The 22,631-nt window shown below is 45.7% G+C and overlaps 1 protein-coding gene across 2 annotated transcripts; it reads left to right on the top strand.

Annotated features, from left to right (window-relative positions):
• The first annotated feature begins 863 nt into the window (after positions 1-863).
• Positions 864-22,486, top strand: Tcfl5 (transcription factor like 5). Of its 2 annotated transcripts, none has more exons than XM_034496389.2 (6): positions 864-1,477; positions 2,353-2,536; positions 2,954-3,116; positions 4,642-4,885; positions 8,511-8,652; positions 21,731-22,486. In XM_034496389.2, the coding sequence occupies exons 1-6, from the start codon at positions 864-866 to the stop codon at positions 21,851-21,853; spliced, it is 1,470 nt and encodes a 489-aa protein (XP_034352280.1). In that variant the 3' UTR covers positions 21,854-22,486. The 2 variants fall into 2 exon arrangements, with proteins under 2 accessions (XP_034352280.1, XP_034352279.1); XM_034496388.2 differs by having other exon boundaries at positions 4,639-4,885.
• The last annotated feature ends 145 nt before the right edge of the window (positions 22,487-22,631 follow it).

Below are 22,631 nucleotides of genomic sequence, written 5' to 3'. Positions count from 1 at the left end.
AGTTCCTTCAGTGATGGATTGCTACCTGGAAGTGTCAGAGAAAACCCTTTCCTCCCTAAACTGATTTTGGTCATGTTTTACCATAGCAAAAGAAACTCTCAGACACTGGGTATAAAATTATATGGTGGTGCTATCTTTGCTGGGTATAAAAGAGTTGCTGCTGTCTCTGCTGGTGGAAAGATAGCTACCTCAGCATATGGGAGTCCCTAGGTCTAATCCTCAGCTTGACTGAAATAGAATGAAAACCTGGAGTGCTTGCTGCACGGTTCTCCACATAAAGCACCCAAAGTGGGTGAACAAGGGCCAGGCTGGGGACAGCTAGTAAACAGCATGGTAGCACTGCAGAGGCATGGCTAGGAAGGGGCAAGACTGGGTAGAGTGGGGAATGGGGAGCATCAAGTAGCAAGTTCCTGGCAAGTGGACAAGGAGCAGCTTACCAGGAAGGGGACCGGCCTAAGGCCAACTTGGGTCAGTGGGCGTGTCTTTATGAGGGTGCGATTAAAACTGGGCGTGGCCACGTGGGCGTAGCCACGTGGGCGTGGCCTGTCCAGGGTTTGAACTCAAGGGTGCAGCACACCCAGGCCACTTGGGGGGGGCGCGGGGGCGGGGCAAGCGGGCGGGCAGTTGGCTGGGGGGCGGCGGGTAACGGAGGGGCGTGGCCCAAAAGGGGTGGGGTTACCGTTGTGGGCGGGACTGCGCAGGCGCACTGCTCCTGCGGTGCTCAGCGGTTTCCCTCCCCCAACGGCGCGCCCGCGGTGGCCGGCGCGTCGTCTGCGGAGGCCGCGACCCCGCCTCGCCGCCCGCCCGCGTCTGCGTCGCCGTCCCCGCGCCCGCGCCCCGCCGTTGGGCCGCGCCGCGCCGGCATGTCGGGCCCCGGGCCGCGGGAGCCGCCGCCTGAGGCGGGCGCGACGGGCGGCGAGGCGGGCCCCGAGGGCGCGGGCGGCGGGGACGCGGCGCTGGGAGAGCCGGGGCTGAGCTTCACGACCACCGACCTGAGCCTGGTGGAGATGACGGAAGTGGAGTACACGCAGCTGCAGCACATCCTCTATTCGCACATGGAGGCGGCGGACGGCGAGCTCGAGGCGCGCCTGGGCTCCGCGCTGCTGGCCGGCCCGGGCGCGGGCTCGGGCGCTGCGGGCTCGCTGGCGCCGGCGCCGCCCGTGTACCCAGTGCTGTGCCCGCCGCTGGCGGCCGACGCGCCGTGCCTGGGCCACGTCGACTTCCAGGAGCTGCGTATGATGCTGCTGGGCGAGGCGGGCGCGGCGGAGAAGACTCCTGGCGGTGCGGACGGGACGCGGACGCGGGCGGATGGCGCGGCCAAGGAAGGCGCAGGCGGCGCGGGGCCCGACGGCGCACCCGAGGCCCGGGCCAAGCCGACCGTACGCGTCCGTCTGGAGGACCGCTTCAACAGTATGCCGGCCGAGCCGCCTGCGCCGCGCGGTGCCGAGCCCGCCGAGTCGGGCGTGGCGCTCAACAAGTGCGTGCGGGGCGCAGGCGCGGGGCCGTGGGGCAGGAGGGGTTTGATCACAGAGCTGGTGTGGGCTGATGGCACCTGCTGGGTCTGGGTCCATACCCGAAGGGCTCCATCAGGGCCACCTGTTGGATCGGGGAGGATACCTGGACCGGGTCAGCAGGGCTATTTGCGGTGTCTCTGTGGCCAGAAGGGCCAGAGCAGGCCTTATATTTGCGAGGTCGGTGTAAAGGGGCAGGCAGTCTGGGTACTAGATATAGGTCTCAGGCTGGTCTGCTCTGACTCACCTGAAGCTGATCTGGAAGGTGCACTCTATACAAGTGCTGAGTGTCAATTCTAAGGAGTACCTTGGAGGTTGTGAACCTTTGGTCTGTCTCTGCACCCCAAAAAGGAGAGGACTCGTCCGTCCTGGGAACTGTTCCCTTTGCTCCCGTCTCTCTCCTGAGTGACATGGGAAGCTGCTCCAGTCTCCCAAAGCAGATTTGGGATAGAGGCTTACAGATGTGGACTTGTGGTGGGGAAAGGACAGAGTTTTAAGATTAAGCTGAAATATGAGCAGCTCCTGGTGCACTTAAGTGTCCTCTCAGGTAGCTGTTGAAGACACTGACTCTGCAGTTTTTCACTCTGGCTGCCCTGGTCTTGCCCATCCTTGCCAGATTTTAAGGATGACAGATTTGTATCAGGGAGTGCTGCAGGTAGTGAGGAGGCAATGGACTTCACTGGCCATTGGCTAGTAGATCATTCGGCCATGTCCAGGACCATTTGAGAAACAGGGCAGAGTCTAACATGACCTGTTAGTGGTAGAATGGGTGATGGCAATGTTTTGGGAGCCTCTCTGCCACTTATTCCTCAGGTTTCTGGGTTTTCTTTTGTCTTGGCAGTTTGGTAACTCTTATTCGACATCCATCTGAATTAATGAATGTTCCTCTTCACCAGCAACAAAACAAATGTACGACCTTAGTGAAAAATAAAACTGCTGCTGCCACGACTGCTTTGCAGTTCACCTACCCACTGTTTACAAGTGCCTGCTCCACTGGTGGGAATGCCAGCCTTGCACAGACGCAGGTAGAGCTGCCTCATTGTGTTAAATGTAGACCTCGTGAGTTAGTGTGAGTTAGTGTGGTCTGGTCCCAGGGTTTCTAAGAACCTCTTGGTGACCTTTTTAGGTTGAAATATTCATATTGTTAGGAGGTATTAAGAAACCTAGTAAAAAGGGCTGGAGATACGGCTCCGTTGTTAAGAATGAGTAGTATTCTAGCGTAGGATCCTAGGTCAGTTCCCATCTCACAGCTGCCTGTTAGCTTCCGCTTTAGGGGGAATACCTACAGACATGTGCACAAACTCACACAGATACACAGTTAAAATCTTTTTTTAAAGGCGAAAGAAAAGTTTTTCAGTAGGCTTGAGCATAGTTCTGTTGAGTGCATTTTACTTGTTCTGTAAAGAGCTGATATTGATAAAATTCATATTAATTTTTTCCAGAGTTCTAGTAACTCATGCTCTATACTGGAAGCTGCCAAGCACCAGGATATTGGACTGCCTAGAGCATTTTCTTTCTGTTACCAGCAAGAGATTGAGTCCACCAAACAGACAGGAGGTAGTAGAAACAAAGCCTTGCCGGAGCAGGTTTGGATTAAAGTGGGAGGTAAGTGTATTCCGGGTAAACTGTAGCTGTAGGGGCTTTGGTGGGTGGAGCCAGGAGAGGTAAGAAATCTTAGTGGTTCACCCTGCACTCCTTATTCTCAGTAATCTCTTTGAAGACTTCTGAGGTTTAAACATCAGAGTTGACCCAAATTTGGACATTTTGAATTTAGGAGCTTTTTCTTAATAGTAGAGTGAAGACAGACAGCTTTCAGTGCCTTAGGCACTGAAGGCACTAATATGGCTGTTGTTTGTTCTGCTTCACTTTTTGGAACAGGGTTTCTCTGTGTAGCTCTACCGACACAGAACAGGCCAGCCTGGAACTCTGAGATCCACCTACCTTTGCTTCTGGAGTTCCGGGATTATAGATGTGCACCACCGGTGCCCATGGGATTAAACATGCATGCCACCACTGCCCCGTCTGTAGCTTATTTTATTTTATACTTTGTGAGTGATGATGGGGACTGAAATCAGCTGAGAGCTCAAAAGAGAAAGAAAAGCACTGTGTCATGGGAGTGGCAGGGCTTAGCAGAAGGTCTCTTAGAAAGCAGCGTATAGATAGATGGACATTAAGATGGGCCTTGTGCCTGCTATGGAGGCCAAGGGAGAAAGCACTAGAGCTGGTGAATTCTTTTCTCTGTCTCTCTTGAGATGTTATCCAGAATTAATGTTGAGGATCCTTGGTTTTCTGTAACTTGTGGGAGAGGCTGTTACCTGCCCCTTTATTTTGTTTGATTGAATTTGACTTATTTCTTTTCTATGTGCACAATAAAGTAAAAAGCTGTGATTTTTTTTCTTCTTTTTTTGTGGAATCACTTTAGCCTGAGAGCATATTTAACTATGAACCACTTAAGTTTTGTTCTCATGTGAGGTAAAGTATCAATTTTCATATTAGAATAATTAGATATGAAGAAAATATTTTTTGGTAAAAATATATAATACATTCTTTTCCAGCCTGAGTTCTAGAAAAAGAAAATAATGTCTTTGTATATTCATGGATAATAACAACTGTTAACAAAAAGGGAGTAATGGGGGTTTTAGTTCACTGGTAGAGCACTTATGGCCTGAGCTCCAGATAAAAAAAGGGAGACACTGGTGTAGTTGTGTTGGTGCATGGCACTCAGAGGGCATTTCAATCAAAGTGTGCAGTATGCTGTAGGATGGGAGCTCACTGCTCAGAGTCTCTGACATCACAGCTTCTCATTTCTTTAATTCCTACTTGATAGTGTTAGAATATTGGATTGAAATGCAAAGCATGGATGTGAATGGGAAATCACATACAGACACACATGGGGAAAAAGCCAACCCAAAACAGAATGGCGCACACCTGTAGTTCCAGTGCTTCGAAGGATCAGGAATTTACAGATACCTATCCTCAGTTACATTGTGAGTTAAGGCAAACTGGGCTTCATGAGACTCTTGGTCAGAAAAACAAACCCAACAAGATGCCAAAGATATTCAACATTAATGGCAATAAGTTAAGAATAAAAAAAACTAAATGACCACTTTTTTCTTGTTTTGCAAAGAAGAAGCGCTATGTAAACAAGCGATCAATAAGAGGAATCGGAGTAGAGTTCGACAGCTGGACCCAAGCGTGGAGCGACGAGCCCTGGGAGAGATTCAGAATGTGGGCGAAGGCTCTTCAGCCTCACAGGGCACCTGGCAGTCTTCAGAGTCCTCACAGTCAAACCTGGGGGAGCAGACGCAGAGTGGAGCCCAGGGAGGAAGGTCTCAGCGTCGGGAGAGGCATAACCGAATGGAACGAGACAGAAGGTAATGCAGCGATGGGCTGTCAGCTCCACGCATGCAGTTGTTTGAGACTTGCTCACTTTTGTGGTAGTCACCCTCTGTTTGGAGGGAGGCTTCGGAGCTCCTCGACTCTGTGGTCTCTTGTAGGCTCATGTTCTGACTTACTACAGTGGCATAGACCTCCTAATTGATTACTCTGAGGGCATGCTCCGAAACCACTGATGAGGCCGTCAGACAGGAGGCTCACCAGAGACTATACTGGTGGCCATTACATGATAGTCTAACACTCTAAATACCAGGCTGTTAGTGTGAGCCATGTTCCTTGCACAAGTGAGGTCCTGTGGGCTGCTCCTCACTAATCTCCCCAAGCCCAAGTTCCCAGACACTAGTGAAAGGCCAGCCTTGTCTTCAGGCTCTTAAGGAGCGTATTGGCCTTGAGGTTGGCTGCACAGTAGATGACTTGGCTTTGTTTTGTTGGTCACGTCGGGTGTGGTGGCATGCATTTGTGACTGTAGTACTCAGGAGGCACCACTGCCCGGATGAGGTTGGAGAGCCTCAAGTTTGAGGACAGTCTGGGATATATAGTGAATTCTAACCCAGTCTAACAAGACACTGCGTCCAACAAAGGAAAAAAGAAAGAAAAGAAAAAAAGAATGTTGTGAAAGAGGAGGTTAAAACTGTTACTGAAATGAGTTTGCCTGAGTTTTATTTGTGCTCCTCAGGGTAGTATAAAGGCTGCAAAGTTTTCTCTGTTGAAGTTGGGGTTGTTTTGTTTGAGATGTGTAGCCCTGGTTGTCATGGAACCAGCTCTGTAGACTAGGCTGGCCTCCAACCCACAGAAATGTACCTGCTTCTTCCTCCTGAGGGCAGGAGGTGTGCGCCACCACTGACCTGATGAAGTTGGGTTTTTATTATGATATTCAATAATAATAATAATCAATTTGGTTACTTGTGATTATATCATGTTTATTTTTAACTCAGTAATAATAGTGTTTATTTATTTTTATTTTATGTACATTGGTGTTTTGCCTGCATGTATGGCTGAATGAGGGTGTCAGATTACCTAGAACAAGAGTTACAGACAATTGTGAGCTGTTATGTGGGTACTGGGAATTGAACCCATGTCCTCTGGAAGAACAGCCAATGCTCTTACCTGCTGAGCCATCTCTCCAGCCCTAAATAATAGTATATAATGAGATACTATAGAGGATTAAATGTTGAGCCAAGGTGATTTATTGCTTTTTAGAGGGATGTATTAAAACTGGGTAGATCCTTTCTCCTTTATTTTTATGTAATTTTTGTTGTTGTTGTTGTTTTTTCGAGACAGGGTTTCTCTGTGTAGCCCTGGCTGTCCTGGAACTCACTCTGTAGACCAGGCTGGCCTCAAACTCAGAAGTCCACCTGCCTCTGCCTCCCAAGTGCTGGGATTAAAGGCATGTGCCACCACCGCCCGGCTTGTAATTTTTTTTTTTTTTTTTTTTTTTTTGATACGGTGTTTTGCCTGGGTGTATGTCTGTATACTACTTGTATGCCTGTGGAGGCCAGAAGAGGGCACTAGATTCTAACTGAGTCTAGAATTATGGATGTGGGTGCTAGGAATTGAACCTGGGTCCTCTGGAAGAACAGCTAGCCCCTGGGCCTTCTCTCCAGCTGTGTTCTCTCTCTCTCTCTCTCTTTAAATTTAAGATCTATATACTTTTTAATGTGTATGAGTGTTTTGTCTACATGTATGTATATGCATCATATATGTACCTGGTGCTGCTGTGAAGATCCTGGAACTGTGATTACAGATGGTTGGGAACCACTATGTGGGTGTGGTGATCAAATTTGAGTCTTCTGCAAAACATGCTCTTAACTGCTGAGTGTCTCTCCAGCCCCATTGTTATCTTTGAGGCAAGGTTTCCTTCTGCAGCCCAGGCATTTTTCTTGTTCTATCTGTCACAGGTCATGTTCTACCTGAGGGACTTCCCTTAGCCTCCTGTGAATTGTAAATCACCCTGATGTCACTGTGATGAATGAGCACCTCGCTGCTCTGTTGAGTTCTCAACAGCTCCCTGTTTAATGGCTTCTAATGAGTTCAGTGTTTCTTGAGGTTTCTTATCTGTAGGACAAGGTTGCTACCTTTCACAGTCTTGAGGTCAGAATGACCTGGGCTCACAGGGAAGGAGTTTGGGCTCTCAACCAGAAGCCAGAGCACATCCAGTGAGTGCCAGTTACCATTTGACTCTAGCTTTGTTTAACTGTTAGTGTCAGCACAGCAAGGGCTTTATTACTGGATGTGATATGTAAAGCTTAAAACAGGGTGTGACAATTCTCTCAAGAAGTTTTTTTTTTTCAGTGATGGTGATGGAAGCCAGGACCCCAGGGTGTATATAGTAGATAGTAGGCGAGCACCCAGGGTGTATATAGTAGATAGTAGGTGAGTATCCAGGGTATAGATAGTAGGTGAGCACCCAGGATGTATATAGTAGATAATAGGCAAGCACCCAGGGTATAGATAGTAGATAGTAGGCGAGTATCCAGGGTATAGATAGTAGGCGAGCACCCAGGGTATAGATAGTAGGCGAGCATCCAGGGTGTATATAGTAGATAGTAGGCGAGCACCCAGGGTGTATATAGTAGATAGTAGGCGAGCATCCAGGGTGTATATAGTAGATAGTAGGCGAGCACCCAGGGTGTATATAGTAGATAGTAGGCGAGCATCCAGGGTGTATATAGTAGATAGTAGGCGAGCACCCAGGGTGTATATAGTAGATGGTAGGCGAGCACCCAGGGTGTATATAGTAGATAGTAGGTGAGTATCCAGGGTATAGATAGTAGGCAAGCATCCTACCACTGAGTTTCATCCCCAGCCCAAGCACTAAATTCTCTTTTTAAAAAAGGGGAGGAGGCCGGACAGTGGTGGCACACGTCTTCAGTCCCAGCATTTGGGAGGCAGAGGCAGGCAGATTTCTGAGTTCGAAGCCAGCCTGGTCTACAGAGTGAGTTCCAGGACAGCCAGGGCTATACAGAGAAACCCTGTCTCGAAAAAAACAAAAAAAAAAACAAAAAAAGGGGGGGGTGCAAATTTGTTTTTATAAAACAGAGTCTTATTACATAGCCCAGGCTGGCCTTGAATTTATGATTTCTTCTGCCTCACTTTGAGGTGCTGTATTAGAGGCGTGTATCATCATGTCCCACTCATTTTGAAAGCTATGCATGTACCTGAGTACATGTATCTATACATGGTAAACAAGTCATGATTCCTGAATAACAATGTGGCTCTGAGTTCAGTGCCCAGCACTGCAAGAAAAGAAAAAGAAAACAATGAAAAAAAATTTACCCCCCAAAAAAGTGCACACAGAATTTTGATTCTGAGTTCAGATATTTGCAGTCATCCCAGATACAGAGAACTGGGCCATGAGAAGTAAATAGAGAAAGTATAGGGACCCAGAGGTCATCAGGCATTGCAGGTGCTCTGGGGATCATGGGCAGCAATAGCCTCAGTGCTCAGCGGCTCACCCGAGGCTTCCGGGTGGGGCACGTCTCCTGCCTCCTGGCCCTCAGAGGGCAGCTCCATGCATTCTGCTTTCTTTGAGTGAACGATGAACTCTGTAGCTCCTGCACTTCACCAGCCGCCCTGTATGATTACTGTGGATTTTGACTGCAGGCGCAGAATCCGCATTTGCTGTGATGAGCTGAATCTTTTAGTCCCATTCTGCAATGCGGAGACAGATAAAGCAACAACCCTTCAGTGGACTACAGCATTCCTGAAGTACATTCAGGAAAGACATGGGGATTCTCTTAAAAAGGTGAGTATTCATGAGGTGGACTTCGGTATTCCTGAGTTTGCTCAGTGAAGATGGGGATTTCCTTGATGTGGTGACTGAGCAGGGGGCAGAGCTGGAGAGTTTCTGTTTTAGTTGTCAGTGTCACCTCTGACTCCTCTTCCTAGACTGCACTGGGTTTCCTGGGCTCTGAGGTCAGATGTGAAGTCAATATGAAGGGAGTTCTCCATGTTGATATTACTTACTGAAGTCATAGTCACAACCCAGATTGTTTATGAAATATATGACTGTCGAGTGTCAATTGTCAAATAACAAATTGTACCTGTTGTGCACTGTTGTCTATTATGTTGGGTCTGAACAGCCTTCAGGGCATGGTGTTTTCCTCTCAGAACTCAGTAAGGACAGCAGATGTAGTTTAGTGGCAGAGTACTTTCCTTAGTGTTCGTGAAGCCCCAGGGAAGGAAAAAAAAAAAAAAGAAAGAAAGCTGTGAAAGAAACGGAAGCAAGAATAGCAAAAAAGATGTCCGTGTGGGGGTGCAGATAAATGCCAAATCAGGAGTATGGGCTTCTGGTTCAGATGGAAAATTATTAGATTTTTGTGGTGTGTTTAACTAGACGAGATTAAGCCTTCAGTGCCCACACACTTCTGGTTCCTTGGGGAACTGCTGACACTCTGTTCCTTTCTTTTCACATGTGGGCTGTAATAGCTGGCCAGCCCTCCTGGTTTTGCTAGGACAGCTTGGTTTGGGAGGTGGCTTAGCCCTGGGATGTAGTGGAAGAAAGAGAGCAATTATGGGTTGGTTTTGTGCTGTGATTAGGAGACCCCAGTGCCAGGTTTTGGTCTTAGAATTCTGGTGGTCATAATCTGTAGCCTTTGTCTTAATAATAAGGTCTTAGAGAAGTAAGTGAAGCCCTGGTGTATTAGGGTTTTCTAGAGGATCAGAACTGGCAGAAAAAAAAAAAAGAGGGATTTATTAGAATGGTTTACAGGCTGTGGTCTGGCTAATACAACAATGGTGTTTACCGGTGGAAGGCCCAAGAATCTTCAGCACACACTAGAATCCAAAAGAAGTAGGCTCTAATGCCAGTGAAGAAATGGAATTGCCAGCCAGAGCAAGCAGGCAAAGAGCAAGTCTCCTACCTTCCATGTACTTTATGTAGGCTGCCAGCAGAAGGCTAGCCCATATTAAAGGTGGATATTCCCACCTCAAAGGATTCGGATTAAAAATGGGTCTTCCCACTTGAAATGATTTACTTAAGGGGAAAAAAAAAAAAAAAAAAAAAAAAAAAAAAAAACCTTACAGATGTACCCAGCTGCTTGGGTTTTAGTTAATTCCAGATGTAGTCAAGTTGACAACCAAGAACAGCATCACAAGTCCACCTCATGTCAACTCACCATACAATCATATCTCCTTACGTCATGCTTAATTTCCTGATGAAACAATAACCAGGTCATAATTACTCCTAACATGATACAACTATTCCCAAATACAATTGCAAAAGCATTACATATTTAACCATGTCATAATTACACCTACCATGATATAAGTTCCTAATACAACCACAAACACATTATAAATTTAGAATTGGTGATAATGTCCCTTGAAGGACATCCTTTTAGTATTTCAAACTTAAATATGATAACCACTGATATTCTTATAATTGATTTTATATTACATGATAAATCAGGAAAAGAAAACACAAATATTTCTACAAACATTTTAAACAAAATATGACAAAAAACCTCATGTCAATTATAATCCTCATTTCTGCAACTGGTCACATGGCCTTAGCTAGTATTTATAACCAGCTTCCTCTACTACCTATTCTGTATTTCCTCCACTGTACCCTTGTAAAAGGCTATATAAGTCTGTCTAGGGAAGGACTGAAAAAAGGCTGACAGTAAAACTCAGGCACCTATTTTATCAAGGTCCTTCATCAAGGGAACCTGGTCATCCTTCATTCAAGAGGTTCTGGGTCAGCAAAGTGGTTCATGTTTGGAAATTGATTCATGAGCCAAGAGTCCATTTTGCCACAATCTAATATAGCCTTTCATTTGGGAATTTTTCCACTTAGGTAGATCAAACAAAAATGTAGTATGTTTCTTGCCTATTTCATGCCTAGGAACACTATGATTGATTAGCCAGTACCAAAGGCCTGTGCTGACCATTACAAGTCAGGCCATTATGGACATTGTTTTGTCCACGTCTCCCGTTTTGGTAACTGTGGTTACCCTGCCTTTGGCGATTCAGTGCTGCCACCTGGCTGCTGTTACTTCCTGTTCCTCAAACCCATTGCACTTAATGTACCACCTGAGCAGCAGCATCAACACTAAGGTCTGGTACAAGGGAAAGCGCTATTCCAGCTGCTGCTGCCCTCACCATTGTCCATTAGTGAAGGGCGCGCCTTCTGGACCTTCCACTGTAGAGAATTAGGTTTTACACAGCATGTGCACTCTAAAATTGCAATCTCCCTGACCCTTAAAATTCTTTTATCAGCACTAAGCCAAGGGATATCAGGTATCTCCAAGTCCTGCCACATTAAACCTAGAATTTTCACTCAGAGGGCCCCTATCAATAAACTCAACCTTATCCAATAAACTATCCACTATTATCCCACTTCTTCAAAATCCAGTCTCACATGCAGTCCCCAGACATCTGCTGGAATGAACTAGCAAACTGATTATACTCTCCAGTACTGTAGCCCGCCTCCCTGTGGACTTCACTCTCTCTCTCCTCTAAGAACCTGCTTAGTCTTAAGTCTGGTTATAGATCTAGAGGCAGCTGCTGGTGGCCCTGAGGGACATCAGTATTGTCTTGCCTGGCATTTCCTTGAGACATAGTCGCTGCTGGTTTAGCATACAATGAACAATTAATTTCCTCAGTCAAACATGGAAAAGACAATCTTTTCAGGAGTTGAGGTGTGAGTTTATCTTCTTCGGAGGGCAGAGACTGCTTCTTTGGATGAGCTAAACCCTTGAGAGTCTGAGGGTTCAACATTCTCAGCTTCAGTAGGTTCTTCCCACACATCCCTATCCCAGGTTACAGGGTCCCATTCTTTTCCAATTAATGCCCTTACTTTAATCGGGGACACCCTCTGAGGCTTGATTTTTTTTTTTTTTTTTTTTTGCCATGATTCAGCCAACCTTATAATGAGGACTTCGATTTGATTTCCTGCAACTTGAGCTCTGTGGCTGCTGGAGAGAAAATTCTCTTCCAGGGCACACATAGAAACCTTTAGATTGTTTATGTGCACATGAAGCCAGTCAATTTTATCACTAAGTTCATTGTTCTCCTCCACTGTATTCTGAGAAGTTAGAAGTTGGTTAATTTCTCACAGAGCTCATCTTTTCCTTTGTCAATTTATCCAGAGATGTTAGGAGCAAGCAACCAGCATCTTCATTTCCCTAATTTTTCCACAAATTGTCGAAAGGGTTTTTTTTTGTTTGTTTGTTTTTGTTTGTTTTTTGAGACAGGGTTTCTCTGTGTAGCCCTGGCTGTCCTGGAACTCACTCTGTAGACCAGGCTGGCCTCGAACTCAGAAATCCGCCTGCCTCTGCCTCCCAAGTGCTGGGATTAAAGGTGTACGCCACCACTGCCCGGCGAATGTCTGTCGAAAGTTTTATATACAGAATCATTACATCTGTTTCCTCTTAGAATTGGTGAGTCAGGACAATCCAATGCCTTTGCCTCCTTAAGTTCACACCGTGGGTTTTCAGTGCTCTCTGAGCTTCCAGGAAAGACTTCAGTGATTTATCCAACTAAGTAGCAACATCTTCAACACTAGAGGTTTGGCACAAGGAAAGGGGAATACTAAAGGTCTTCAAGTATGCTGGTGCCCCTATGGCTTCAGTAACTTTAGATGTTAGCTAATTGAGAAGCCTATTCCAGATACTTTAAAAATCCACCTTAGACTTCTGTTGCTCCAGAACCACTTCTGGTACCAAAGTCTGTATTACTCAGGGTTTTCTAGAGGAACAAACTTATAGAATGAATGTGTGTATAATCTTATATAGACATATGTAAGGGGGATTTATTAGAATGGCTTACAGGCTGTGGTCCAACTAGTCCTACACTGGCTACCTACCAACAGAAGGTCCAACGTTCCAGTCGTTTTTCAGCTGGTGAGGTTTCAGCTTGTCTTCAGTACACACTGGAATCCTGAAGAAATAGGCTGTAATGCCAGTGAAGACATAGACTTGGAAGCGAGAGTGAGTACTTCCTTCTTCCAAGTCTTTTATATAGGCAACAAGCAGAAGGTGTGGCCCAGATTAAGGGTGGATCTTCCCACCTCAAACGATTTAGTTAAGGAAAAAAATCCCTCACAGATGTGCCCAAATGCTTGGGTTCACTTAATTCTAGATGTAGTCAAGTTGACAAGCAAGAGTAGACATCACACTGAGTACTGATTTGTGCCACGTTGTGTGTTGTGTGGAGCCCAGCAGGAGTGTGTTGTGTGGAGCCCAGCAGGAGTGTGTTGTGTGGAGCCCAGCAGGAGTGTGTTGGAAATAGGCTCAGGTGACACAGCAGACCTGGAGCCTCGGCAAGGGCACCTCAGAGGCCTCCAGGGATCCAGCCACACTGAACTGCACCTTACCATTCTTGTCTTTTGTTCTTTCTGTCACTTGTGTCTAAGTGCCATTTACATCTGTACAATGTATTATTGCTGGGCTTTTCTTAAGTACACCTGGAGTGCAGGTAGAGCGGTGCTTACTCTAATCGGATCTTTATGGTTATTTATAACATTATTGCTAGAATAGACTGCTGGTCTGTCTTACAATAAAGCTTTACTATTTGTTAAAAAGACTTAGTGTTTGGCCTTGTGTACCTATTTGTGGTAAATTGTTGATATAATCCAGTCCAAAAAAGTGTTTATAATTTTTGAAATAAAATCTTAATGTTGAGGCTTTTAAAACTAAGGATTTTTTTCTTTTTGAGATTATAACATAATTATATTTTTCCCTTTACCTTTCCTTCTAAACCCTCTTATATATCCCTCCTTGTTCTCTCTCAAATTCATGGCCTCTTTTTTTTTATTTTTTATTTTTTTTTACTAATTTTTACATGCATATGTATATATGTATGTATGTGAATGTATATGTGTGTGTGTGTAAAATATATAAATTCCTAAGTATAACTCAATCTGTATAATATTATTTGTATATATGTTTTCAGGGCTGAACATTTGGTATTGGAAAACAAATTCATGTCCTTTTCTGTGGGGAAAGACCATAATGTTTCTATGCTGTTTCTGAGACTTTGTCTCACTGAACTTGTAGATGGTTTCTGGATGAGATCATTGGCCTGAGCATACTCAGGTTTGATTATTTCCATAGAACTTTCTGCCTCTTATTTGCATGTATATTCCTTTTCTTTAGGACTCAGTAATGAGTGTTCACTCAGCAGATGTAATGTAATAGGCACCTACTCCAGATTCTAGGGACCTGGTGAAGAGGAGGGGAAACAGGAGACAGTAGGCAGTGAGTGCCAGTCAGAGTCTGCCATGAGGTGGAAGCCCTGGTGGGTCAGTAGGACTGCAGAGGAGCTTTGGATTTTAATCAGGATGTGCGGGGCGTAAAGCTGCAGTTCCCCAGGTTTTCAAGTGGGATTGATACATGTCATGGCTGAGGAGAGAGCAGTGTCTGCAGCTGCACTTCTAGGCTTGGAGGGAACATAGGCTTGGCAGCCCAGAGTGCAGCAGTTCTAGCGTCTTCCTGAGAACCAGAACCCCAGGAAGGATTTTTGATCCAGAAGATACATGGTCAGACCACATTTCATATTCATTACTTGCTACTGGGTTCTGGTAGGAGGCTGCAGCTGTAGCTCTGGAGACAGATTTGGCCCGAGGGCAGGGGAAGGAATAGCCAGCAATACTCAGCAGTGCTGGGGGTGCTGAGTGTGGGACACCGTGGAAAGGTTTAGGGATGGCTTGCAGCCCTTCTTGGGCTGGGCATGTTGAGTTTTTATGTCTGGCCAGCCCCTAATGGAGATGCAGAGGTACTGGCAGATGAGATATGATGTAGGTAGATGACCACTGCAAGCATGTGTAGGGCCAAGAATACCTGTGTGCCGTTACCTAACCCTCAGCTGATGTGCTGTTACTTCATCCATGCACACATTTAACTAAACATTTTTAAAATTTTATGTGTATGAATATTCTGCCTGCATGTGTGTCTGTGAACTGTCTGTGACTGTGGTTCCCATGGAGGCCAGAAGAGGGCTTTTGATCTCCTGGAACTGGATTCCAGTTGGTTGGAACAACTGGAATGATGGTTGGGAACAGCTATGTTGGTGCTGGGAATTGAACCTGGGTCCTCTGGAAGAGTAGCCAGTACTCTTTTTTTTTTTTTTTTTTTAATTTTTATTTATTTATTCTATGTATATGAGTACACTGTTGCTGTCTTCAGACACACCAGAAGAGGGCATTGGATCCCATTACAGATGGTTGTGAGCCACCATGTGGTTGCTGGGAATTGAACTCAGGACCTCTGGAAGAGCAGTCAGTGCTCTTAACCTCTGAGCCAACTCTCCAGCCCCGACCAGTGCTCTTAATAACTGAACCTCCCCTCCCACCCCGAGCCCCACCCCCACCCCTTTTGAACACAATTACAGGCTTCTATCTTCATCCAGAACTTTTTCTACACAGGCCTCTAAAAGACAGGTCTTGTCATATCAGCTCCGCAGAGGGTGACAGAGTCTAATACCCAGTCTTACTGATGCTTCTGTAAGGATTTTTTTTTTTGGTTTTTCGAGACAGGGTTTCTCTGTGTAGCCCTGGCTGTCTTGGAACTCACTCTGTAGACCAGGCTGGCCTCGAACTCAGAAATCTGAAATCTGCCTGCCTCTGCCTCCCAAGTGCTGGGACTAAAGGCGTGCGCCACCACTGACTGTCTGGCTTCTGTAAGGATTCTTTTTTTTTTTTTTTTTTGGTTTTTTGTTTTTTGTTTTTTCGAGACAGGGTTTCTCTGTGTAACCTTGGCTGACCTGGAACTCACTCTGTAGACCAGGCTGGCCTCGAACTCAGAAATCTGAAATCTGCCTGCCTCTGCCTCCCAAGTGCTGGGACTAAAGGCGTGCGCCACCACTGACTGCCTGGCTTCTGTAAGGATTCTTAAAATGACCTGTCTGAGTTTTTGTTTTGTTCATCCAGTTTCTTTCTCTCACCTCATTGTCCAGCCATGACTCATGTACTGTGTTTGATTCTACCCCTCAGTCTAAGCAAACACAATCCCACCACCCCTGTTTATGGTGGCATTGAGGTTGGAAGAGATCTGGCCAGTGGTCTGTAGTTAGGTCACTGGTGGTGATTTTTTAAATTTCAGACATAGTAATTAGTTTTAATTAATAGTAATTTTTAAATTTCAGACATAGATATCACAAGAACCTATCCAGGCCTGCTCAGTTTCCCAGGTTGTTTATGTGTCTGAATGATTTTTGTAGTGAATTTCAGATGCCATCTTATACCTAAGTGATGGGCTTTTTCTCTCCCTCAGTGAGACCAGATTAGACCAGATTGAAAGTAGATAAAGACAGGTTTGTTGGGTGCTGCTCCCAAAGATCAGGGCTGAGGAAGTTGTGCACCCAGGCTAGGATGGGGAAGTTTTATAGACTTCTAACGTATCAGCCATCAGCTGGGTTTGGCGTATCCCACATATAGTCAAGAGCTGAGCACTTAGGTGGGGATTTGGGTGGCTGACAGCATCAGGGGAGGAGCTTGCGACAGCTGCCAAGAATGTGGAACTTGGTTCTTGGAGCCATTTCTTTGATTGAGTTTGATTGAGTTTTTCAGTACAGGTGGGGTTGGGGCAAGGAGGGCAGACAGGGTTTCCCAGCTTGTTCCAGCCTAAACATCCCGACCTTTTTAAGTATAGGGGTACTGGATTAGATCTGGCTACTTCCTGCTGGCAAGGGGCAATGGAGGTGGGTGGGAGAGGGAGTGGAGAGTCTGTGGGCTAGCTTTGGGCGGAAGATCGGTTAGATAAGTGCCGTCCTGGAGGAAGAAGAGAAGGCAAGGAGCTAGAAGAAAAGGCTGGAGCTAGCCATGTGAAGAATGAAGACTTCCAGAAAGAGTGGAATGGAGATGTGCCCTGGTTGTCCTGGCAGAGTTCTTCAGTTTGTGGAGTGACTCCATATGGGTTTCCGCCAGGTCAGACTGGTGTTCCTCTCTCCCGGAACACGCAGGTGCCACCCTTACCAGCTGTGAGGTCAGGGGCTCTGTAGTTTTGCAGGGCTGTTGAAGCTTATGAGAATCTTATCTAAAAGATAAGTTTTAGGTGTGTTAGTTACCACTGTGATCTGTACTGAAATCTACATAGTAGAGAAGGCAGTAGACTCGTACCGTTGTGTCATAGTAAAGGCCTGGGAAAAGATTTTGGGTTAAAAGCATGAACATTCTTTTTTTATATATAATTTGTTTATTTTTATTTTATGTACATTGGTGTTTTGACTGCATATATGTCTGTGTGAGGATGTCGGATCCCTCTGGAACAGGAGTTACACACAGTTGTGAGCTGCCATGTGGTTACTGGGAATTGAACCTGGGTCCTCTGGAATTGTAGCCAATGCTTTTAACCCTTGAGCCATCTCTCCAGCCCCGCATGAACATTTTTTAAGGTGAGCTCAGGAAAGACAAATCTTCTGTGGAACAAAAGGGGCAAAAGCTTGCTTGATCTTGATTTTAGCATGACTACAAACTGTGAAGAAGTGGCTTTTTCTCTCTATCTAGAAGACTAGATGCATATAAATTTAGCACAATGAGAAGTCCCTTTTAAGTCTATACTTAAAAGACAACCAAAGGAGATTTAAAATCTTGAGCTTGGACGGGCAATGGTGGCGCATGCCTTTAATCCCAGCACTTGGGAGGCGGGGCAGGTGGATTTCTGAGTTCGAGGCCAGCCTGGTCTACAGAGTGAGTTCCAGGACAGCCAGGGCTACACAGAGAAACCCTGTCTCGAAAAACCAAAAACAAACAAACAAACAAAACAAACCTTGAGCTTGTGACTATGGTAACAGTGGTACTATACAAGAGCTGGAATAAATAGTTGATCAGAACTCCATTGATTAGTGTTAAGACTTTGACCTTTTGAAGTCTGGACATACAGTAGTATAGTGAGGGGAAGAAGTGGGAAGTCTTTTCATCCCTTTGCCACTGTGCATCACGTTATCACGGTTGAAGCTTTCACATCCGACCTTTGTGACTTGCATTTACCAGCCTCACACTCAGTTCTGCAGTGTTTGCCTTCTGTGCACTCTTACATGAGCAGAGCACTATGGTCAAGACTGGCATGTGGATCACTAGTGAGCACTGTAACCTAGCACTGTTAATGTTTATATTTTGCTTCTTGTCCCAATAATACCCATCTCCACGGCTGTTTCCCTGGTCACTGTTAACATTTCATTGTAATGTGAAAGGCTGTTATGGATTTGTGGCTGAAGTCAACTTCAGCAACAACTGTTCAAAGCTGCTGAGCCCCTCTGTCTCCCTCTTCCTCACTCCATCACAACACCCACTGCTATCCCATGGCTCATCTGCTTTCCCTCCCTCTTGTCACCAAGGGAGGCCTCTTTGCTTTGAAGTCACACCATCACCTGGTTACTCCCAGACCCGATCCTGCCACGTAGGGCTTGACCCCAGGCCTTCTCTCCTAATGGAATAAAAACTGCTGTATTTCTCCTAGTGTTCTGGGGAACTCTGAGTCTGATGTCCCCTATTGGCACTGCCCTGGTCTTTGCTCTGCTTGCTGCTAGCTTCAAACACCCTACACACCCTCTCCACTCAACCCTCCTCTCAGGTCTCAGGTCTACTTTCAGAAGCCTTTCATTGCTCCTCCCAGTGTTCAGCCAGACAGGGGCCCAGGCAGGTCCTGGAGACATCCCTTAGCTTTCTGCACTAGCTTTTAGGATATCACCCTTCTGGGGGTCCTCTAGGTCTGTTCTCCTTAATTATGGGGTGCCCCTGGCTCAATCTGGGATCCTGGACCTGAGCAGCCTAGGCAGGTGGACAGTGTGCCTTTTGTGTGCAGTGCCCCCTGTTTGGGTAGACAATGGTATACCTTCCTGAGTCGAAAATTCCTGCATCATCCTTTCCAGTCTAGATTCAGCCTTTTGCTCCCAGGGTAGGGAAGACACACCTTGCAAAGACTGCACCCAGTCTTTTTGAGTACCATCTTTCTTGCAGAGGTTCTGAGTCTCTCATGGCAAGACTCCTGAGGGTCTTGTCTACCATTGACAACTGGCAGCTCTTGGCCTGTCTGCCTACCAGTAATGCTGTGCCCTATGCTCTGGCTTGCATAAACCAGAAGCTGTATTATGTATATGTTGGAGAATGTTCATTTAACTGCATCCTTTATGATCTCATCCAAGTACAGCCCCTGCTGCAAAACAAACTCATACCAGGTAAGTGTCATTCATGCAGCCTGTGGGATTGCCCTGCCTGGGTGCTCTGGGGAGCTGAACTCTCTCTACCATGGACTTCACCAGATGTTGGGGAGGGGGTCCAATGTGGAGTTGATACAGCATATAATAAACACAGCTTTCCTAAGAAGAGGAAAGACTGCCAGCAGCATTGGATGGGCTCTGCAGTGTGGATAAAGAACCTAGCAGTTAGCGCTTTTGCTGAGGCTGGTCTAGGGCTATTTGCTACAGCACAGCCTGTATTCAGGGGTCCTGGGGTTGGGACATGCAGCTTAATGATTACGAGTTTCCAAAGGTCCTTGTGGGAGCATGGTTGGCACAGATGCAACAGCAGGAAAGCAAGAGATAGGCATGCCTTTCAAATACTCCCAGGGAAACTGCTGTTCATTGTAGAGGATTTCTCCTTTAGAACATGCCACCAGAAGTATCTGTCAGCCACCTGTGGCTTGTGTGTCTCTTGAGTGGCCAAAACTATGGTGATTTGTTCTAAAAATAAAGTATCTTACACAAAATATCCCTGTACTCTTTGTCCTCATCTGTGCTTGCATTGCCTGTTTACTGTTCTGAGCAGCTCCTTGCTAAGGGTCATGCTACGGCTTCCTTGGTTTATTCTTTATGCATTAGTTTTGTTTTGTCTTTTTAATTGTAGTCTGCATTACCCATTCTTCTGCTGTCCTTCCTGAATTAAAATTTATGTCCCCTAGTCTATTCCTAATGGGTACATTTAAAGTAAACATTTCTTTTCTCTCTTCTTTTTATTAGAGTTAGCAGGCAAGACCTCATAGCACGTGTAGCTCAGGCTGGCCTCAGACTCTGTGTAGCTGAGGTTGACTTTGAACTTCTGGTCTTCCTGTCTCTAGTTCTCAAGTGCCAGAATTATAGTCATATGTCACCACACCCAGTTTATGCTGGGATTAAACACAGGACGTGAGCACACTCTCAACTCCACCTTCCTCTCAGGTCTATTCCCAGAAGCCTTTAGTTGCTGCTCCCCTAGTGTTGTTAAGCTAGAGATGGGCCCAGGTGGGTCCTCAAGACATCCCTTGGCTTCCTGCGTTGGCTTCTAGAACATCTCCCTCCTGGGGGCCAAGGATATAACTTAGTATTGGAGTACTTTCAAAGCCCTGGGCTTAATCCCCGGTGCTGGGAAACAAAACTAAAACACTGAGTTACCACTGTCAATCAAATTATTAGGAAAGAAAATAACCAGTGTTAGGAAAAGATCTGGAGGGATTCTAACACTTGTGTGTGCCCCGTTGGTAAGATGTGGTGTGGTTACCGTTGAGAGCAGTATGACAATTCTCAGAACAGAATTACCACATGACCCAGCAATTCCCACACAGTATAAACCCAGGATATTGAAAAGACTCAAACTGACATTTGGCTCTGAGCATTCACAGCAGCAGTGCTCAACAAGAGTGAACAAGCAGAATCTTTTATGGACACCCACGGCAGTGTTCCACCATGAGAAGGATTGACGTTCTGGCACCTGCTCTATGGACACCCTTTGACATGCTGAATGAGATAAGCCAGTCACCAGTTCACCAGTGTGAGGTGCCCGGAGAGGTCAGACTCAGATGGAAACTGGTGTGTATCAGGGCAGGCAGTGGGATGCCATGGTTAATGAGGACAGACTTGCTGTTTGGAATGATAAGAGACATTCTGGAAGAAGCTTCTGGTTCAGTGAATGTACTTTATATCTTGGAATTTTTAACTTGCAAGTGATGAAACCACTATATATTTATTTGGTAAATACAGATATTTACCAAAGAAAACATGCAAATCCTAGGTTTATTAATTTCTAAATGTATAAAAATAGGGAATAGAACACTGAAGGCCCATATCCTTGAGCCCAACCTTAGACAGGGTTAGTTCACTATCTTCTTACTTTGGGGAGCTAGAATACTTCCTGCCATTTTCTCTCATTTGTAGATGGCCATCCCCCATGCCTCTGCACTCACAGGTCTCTATTGTGTGTGTGTTTGAATTGAGATGCAAATATTGGTCCCTTTCCTCTCTGGGGCAGTTACCTTGTAGGAGTTCCCACATTCTACATTTCACAAAGTTATGGAAATGGTTAAGTACTTTTTCCTGTGTCTTCTAGATTAGCCTTTCTAAGGTGTCTCCCTCATGCTTGGGTCATCAGATTTGGTAGCTATGTGGTGACGCTGGGGCCAGCCCTGTTTTTAGGGGGCTGGCCTTGCCTAGCCTTTAGACCTAAGGCCTTTTAAAAGGCAGGGAGAGTTGGGTGAGCAGAGACTAGCAGCTGGCAGGGAGCTGCTTTTGGTCTATGCAGAGCAAGCTCAGGGAGTGCACCTAGCCCTTGGCTGACCAGGGATCCTCCAGTGTGTGTGAAGAGATAGCCACCAACCTGGACATTTAACAAATGATGACAATGGTATATTTTATTTCTTCTAACGATTACCACCACCACAACAAAAAAGGCCATTTTGGCAATGTGCTCAGTCACTGAGAATTTATTGGAAAATCTAAAAAATCACACAGCATAACTGCTACCTGGGGGATTAGAGATCCCTGTTTTCTCATACTCCTCACAGTTGTGCACATGTTTGTGATACCTTAGATGACGGTACTTTGAGTAGTTTACATGACTCTTAATTTCAGTCTCTTATACTTTTAGTATTCATATCTTTGAACTCAGTGCATTAACAATCACTTCTTGACTTTAGGAATTTGAGAGTGTGTTTTGCGGTAAAACTGGCAGAAGGCTAAAGCTGACCAGACCTGAATCCCTGGTGACCTGCCCTCCACAGGGCAGTCTGCAGAGCAGCCCTGCCATGGAGATCAAGTGAGTGGACTGACCCAGGACCTGGGAGAGAACCGCCGTTCCTGCGGCATCATGCACATGCCGCCATCCCGGAGTTCAGCTCTGAGTCCTCGAGAGGGATGTGGCTCCAGTTGGTGGGACTCCAGTAAGGACTTTGAGAGCACATTTTGTGAGAGTATTTATCTAAACAAAATACTTACCCACTAATGTCCGGATGACCATTTGAGGATGAAGACATCTTGATAATTAGTAATTTTTCAATTACCTGTCCGACACCATCATGTGTTCTTAACATGATAAAAAAAATTAACATCCTTGGTAATTTCTTGAGTCTCGAGACTAAAGAAAAACATTGCCGTTTACTTATTTTGTTTACATTTTAAATGTGCCCCTTTAGCAATTGGAAGAAGGTAAATTGTTCTTAACTAGAAGAGGTTTGGAAACTTTATTTCATTTGTTCTGTCCCCCCTATTTCCAGTCTCATGGTACTCTATTGGAAAATGCAGTGCCATTTTAAAACTTTGCTAAGAATTTTCCAGAGACTTCTTTTAAAGCTCCTTTTGCCCATAAACATTTTCGCAGTACATTGCTTTAATGCCCACATTTCCATATTGTGAGGCATTGCTTTATGTGTAATAAACTGTATGTTTGGAACAAAGGTTTCCAGCGAGTAGCTTTATTTGTGACAGATGGTGCAAGTGTAGCTTCTTGAATAAATACTGGGGATCAGAGATACTCAGTTTGCAATAGAAAGCAGGTGACGTCAACATTAAGCTCCTTGCCTGCATCACACTGTAGCCAGT

The sequence above is a fragment of the Arvicanthis niloticus genome, chromosome 2 (assembly GCF_011762505.2).
Source record: "Arvicanthis niloticus isolate mArvNil1 chromosome 2, mArvNil1.pat.X, whole genome shotgun sequence".
NCBI classification, from domain to species: Eukaryota; Metazoa; Chordata; class Mammalia; order Rodentia; family Muridae; genus Arvicanthis; species Arvicanthis niloticus.
This window is presented reverse-complemented; position numbering and strand designations above follow the sequence as displayed.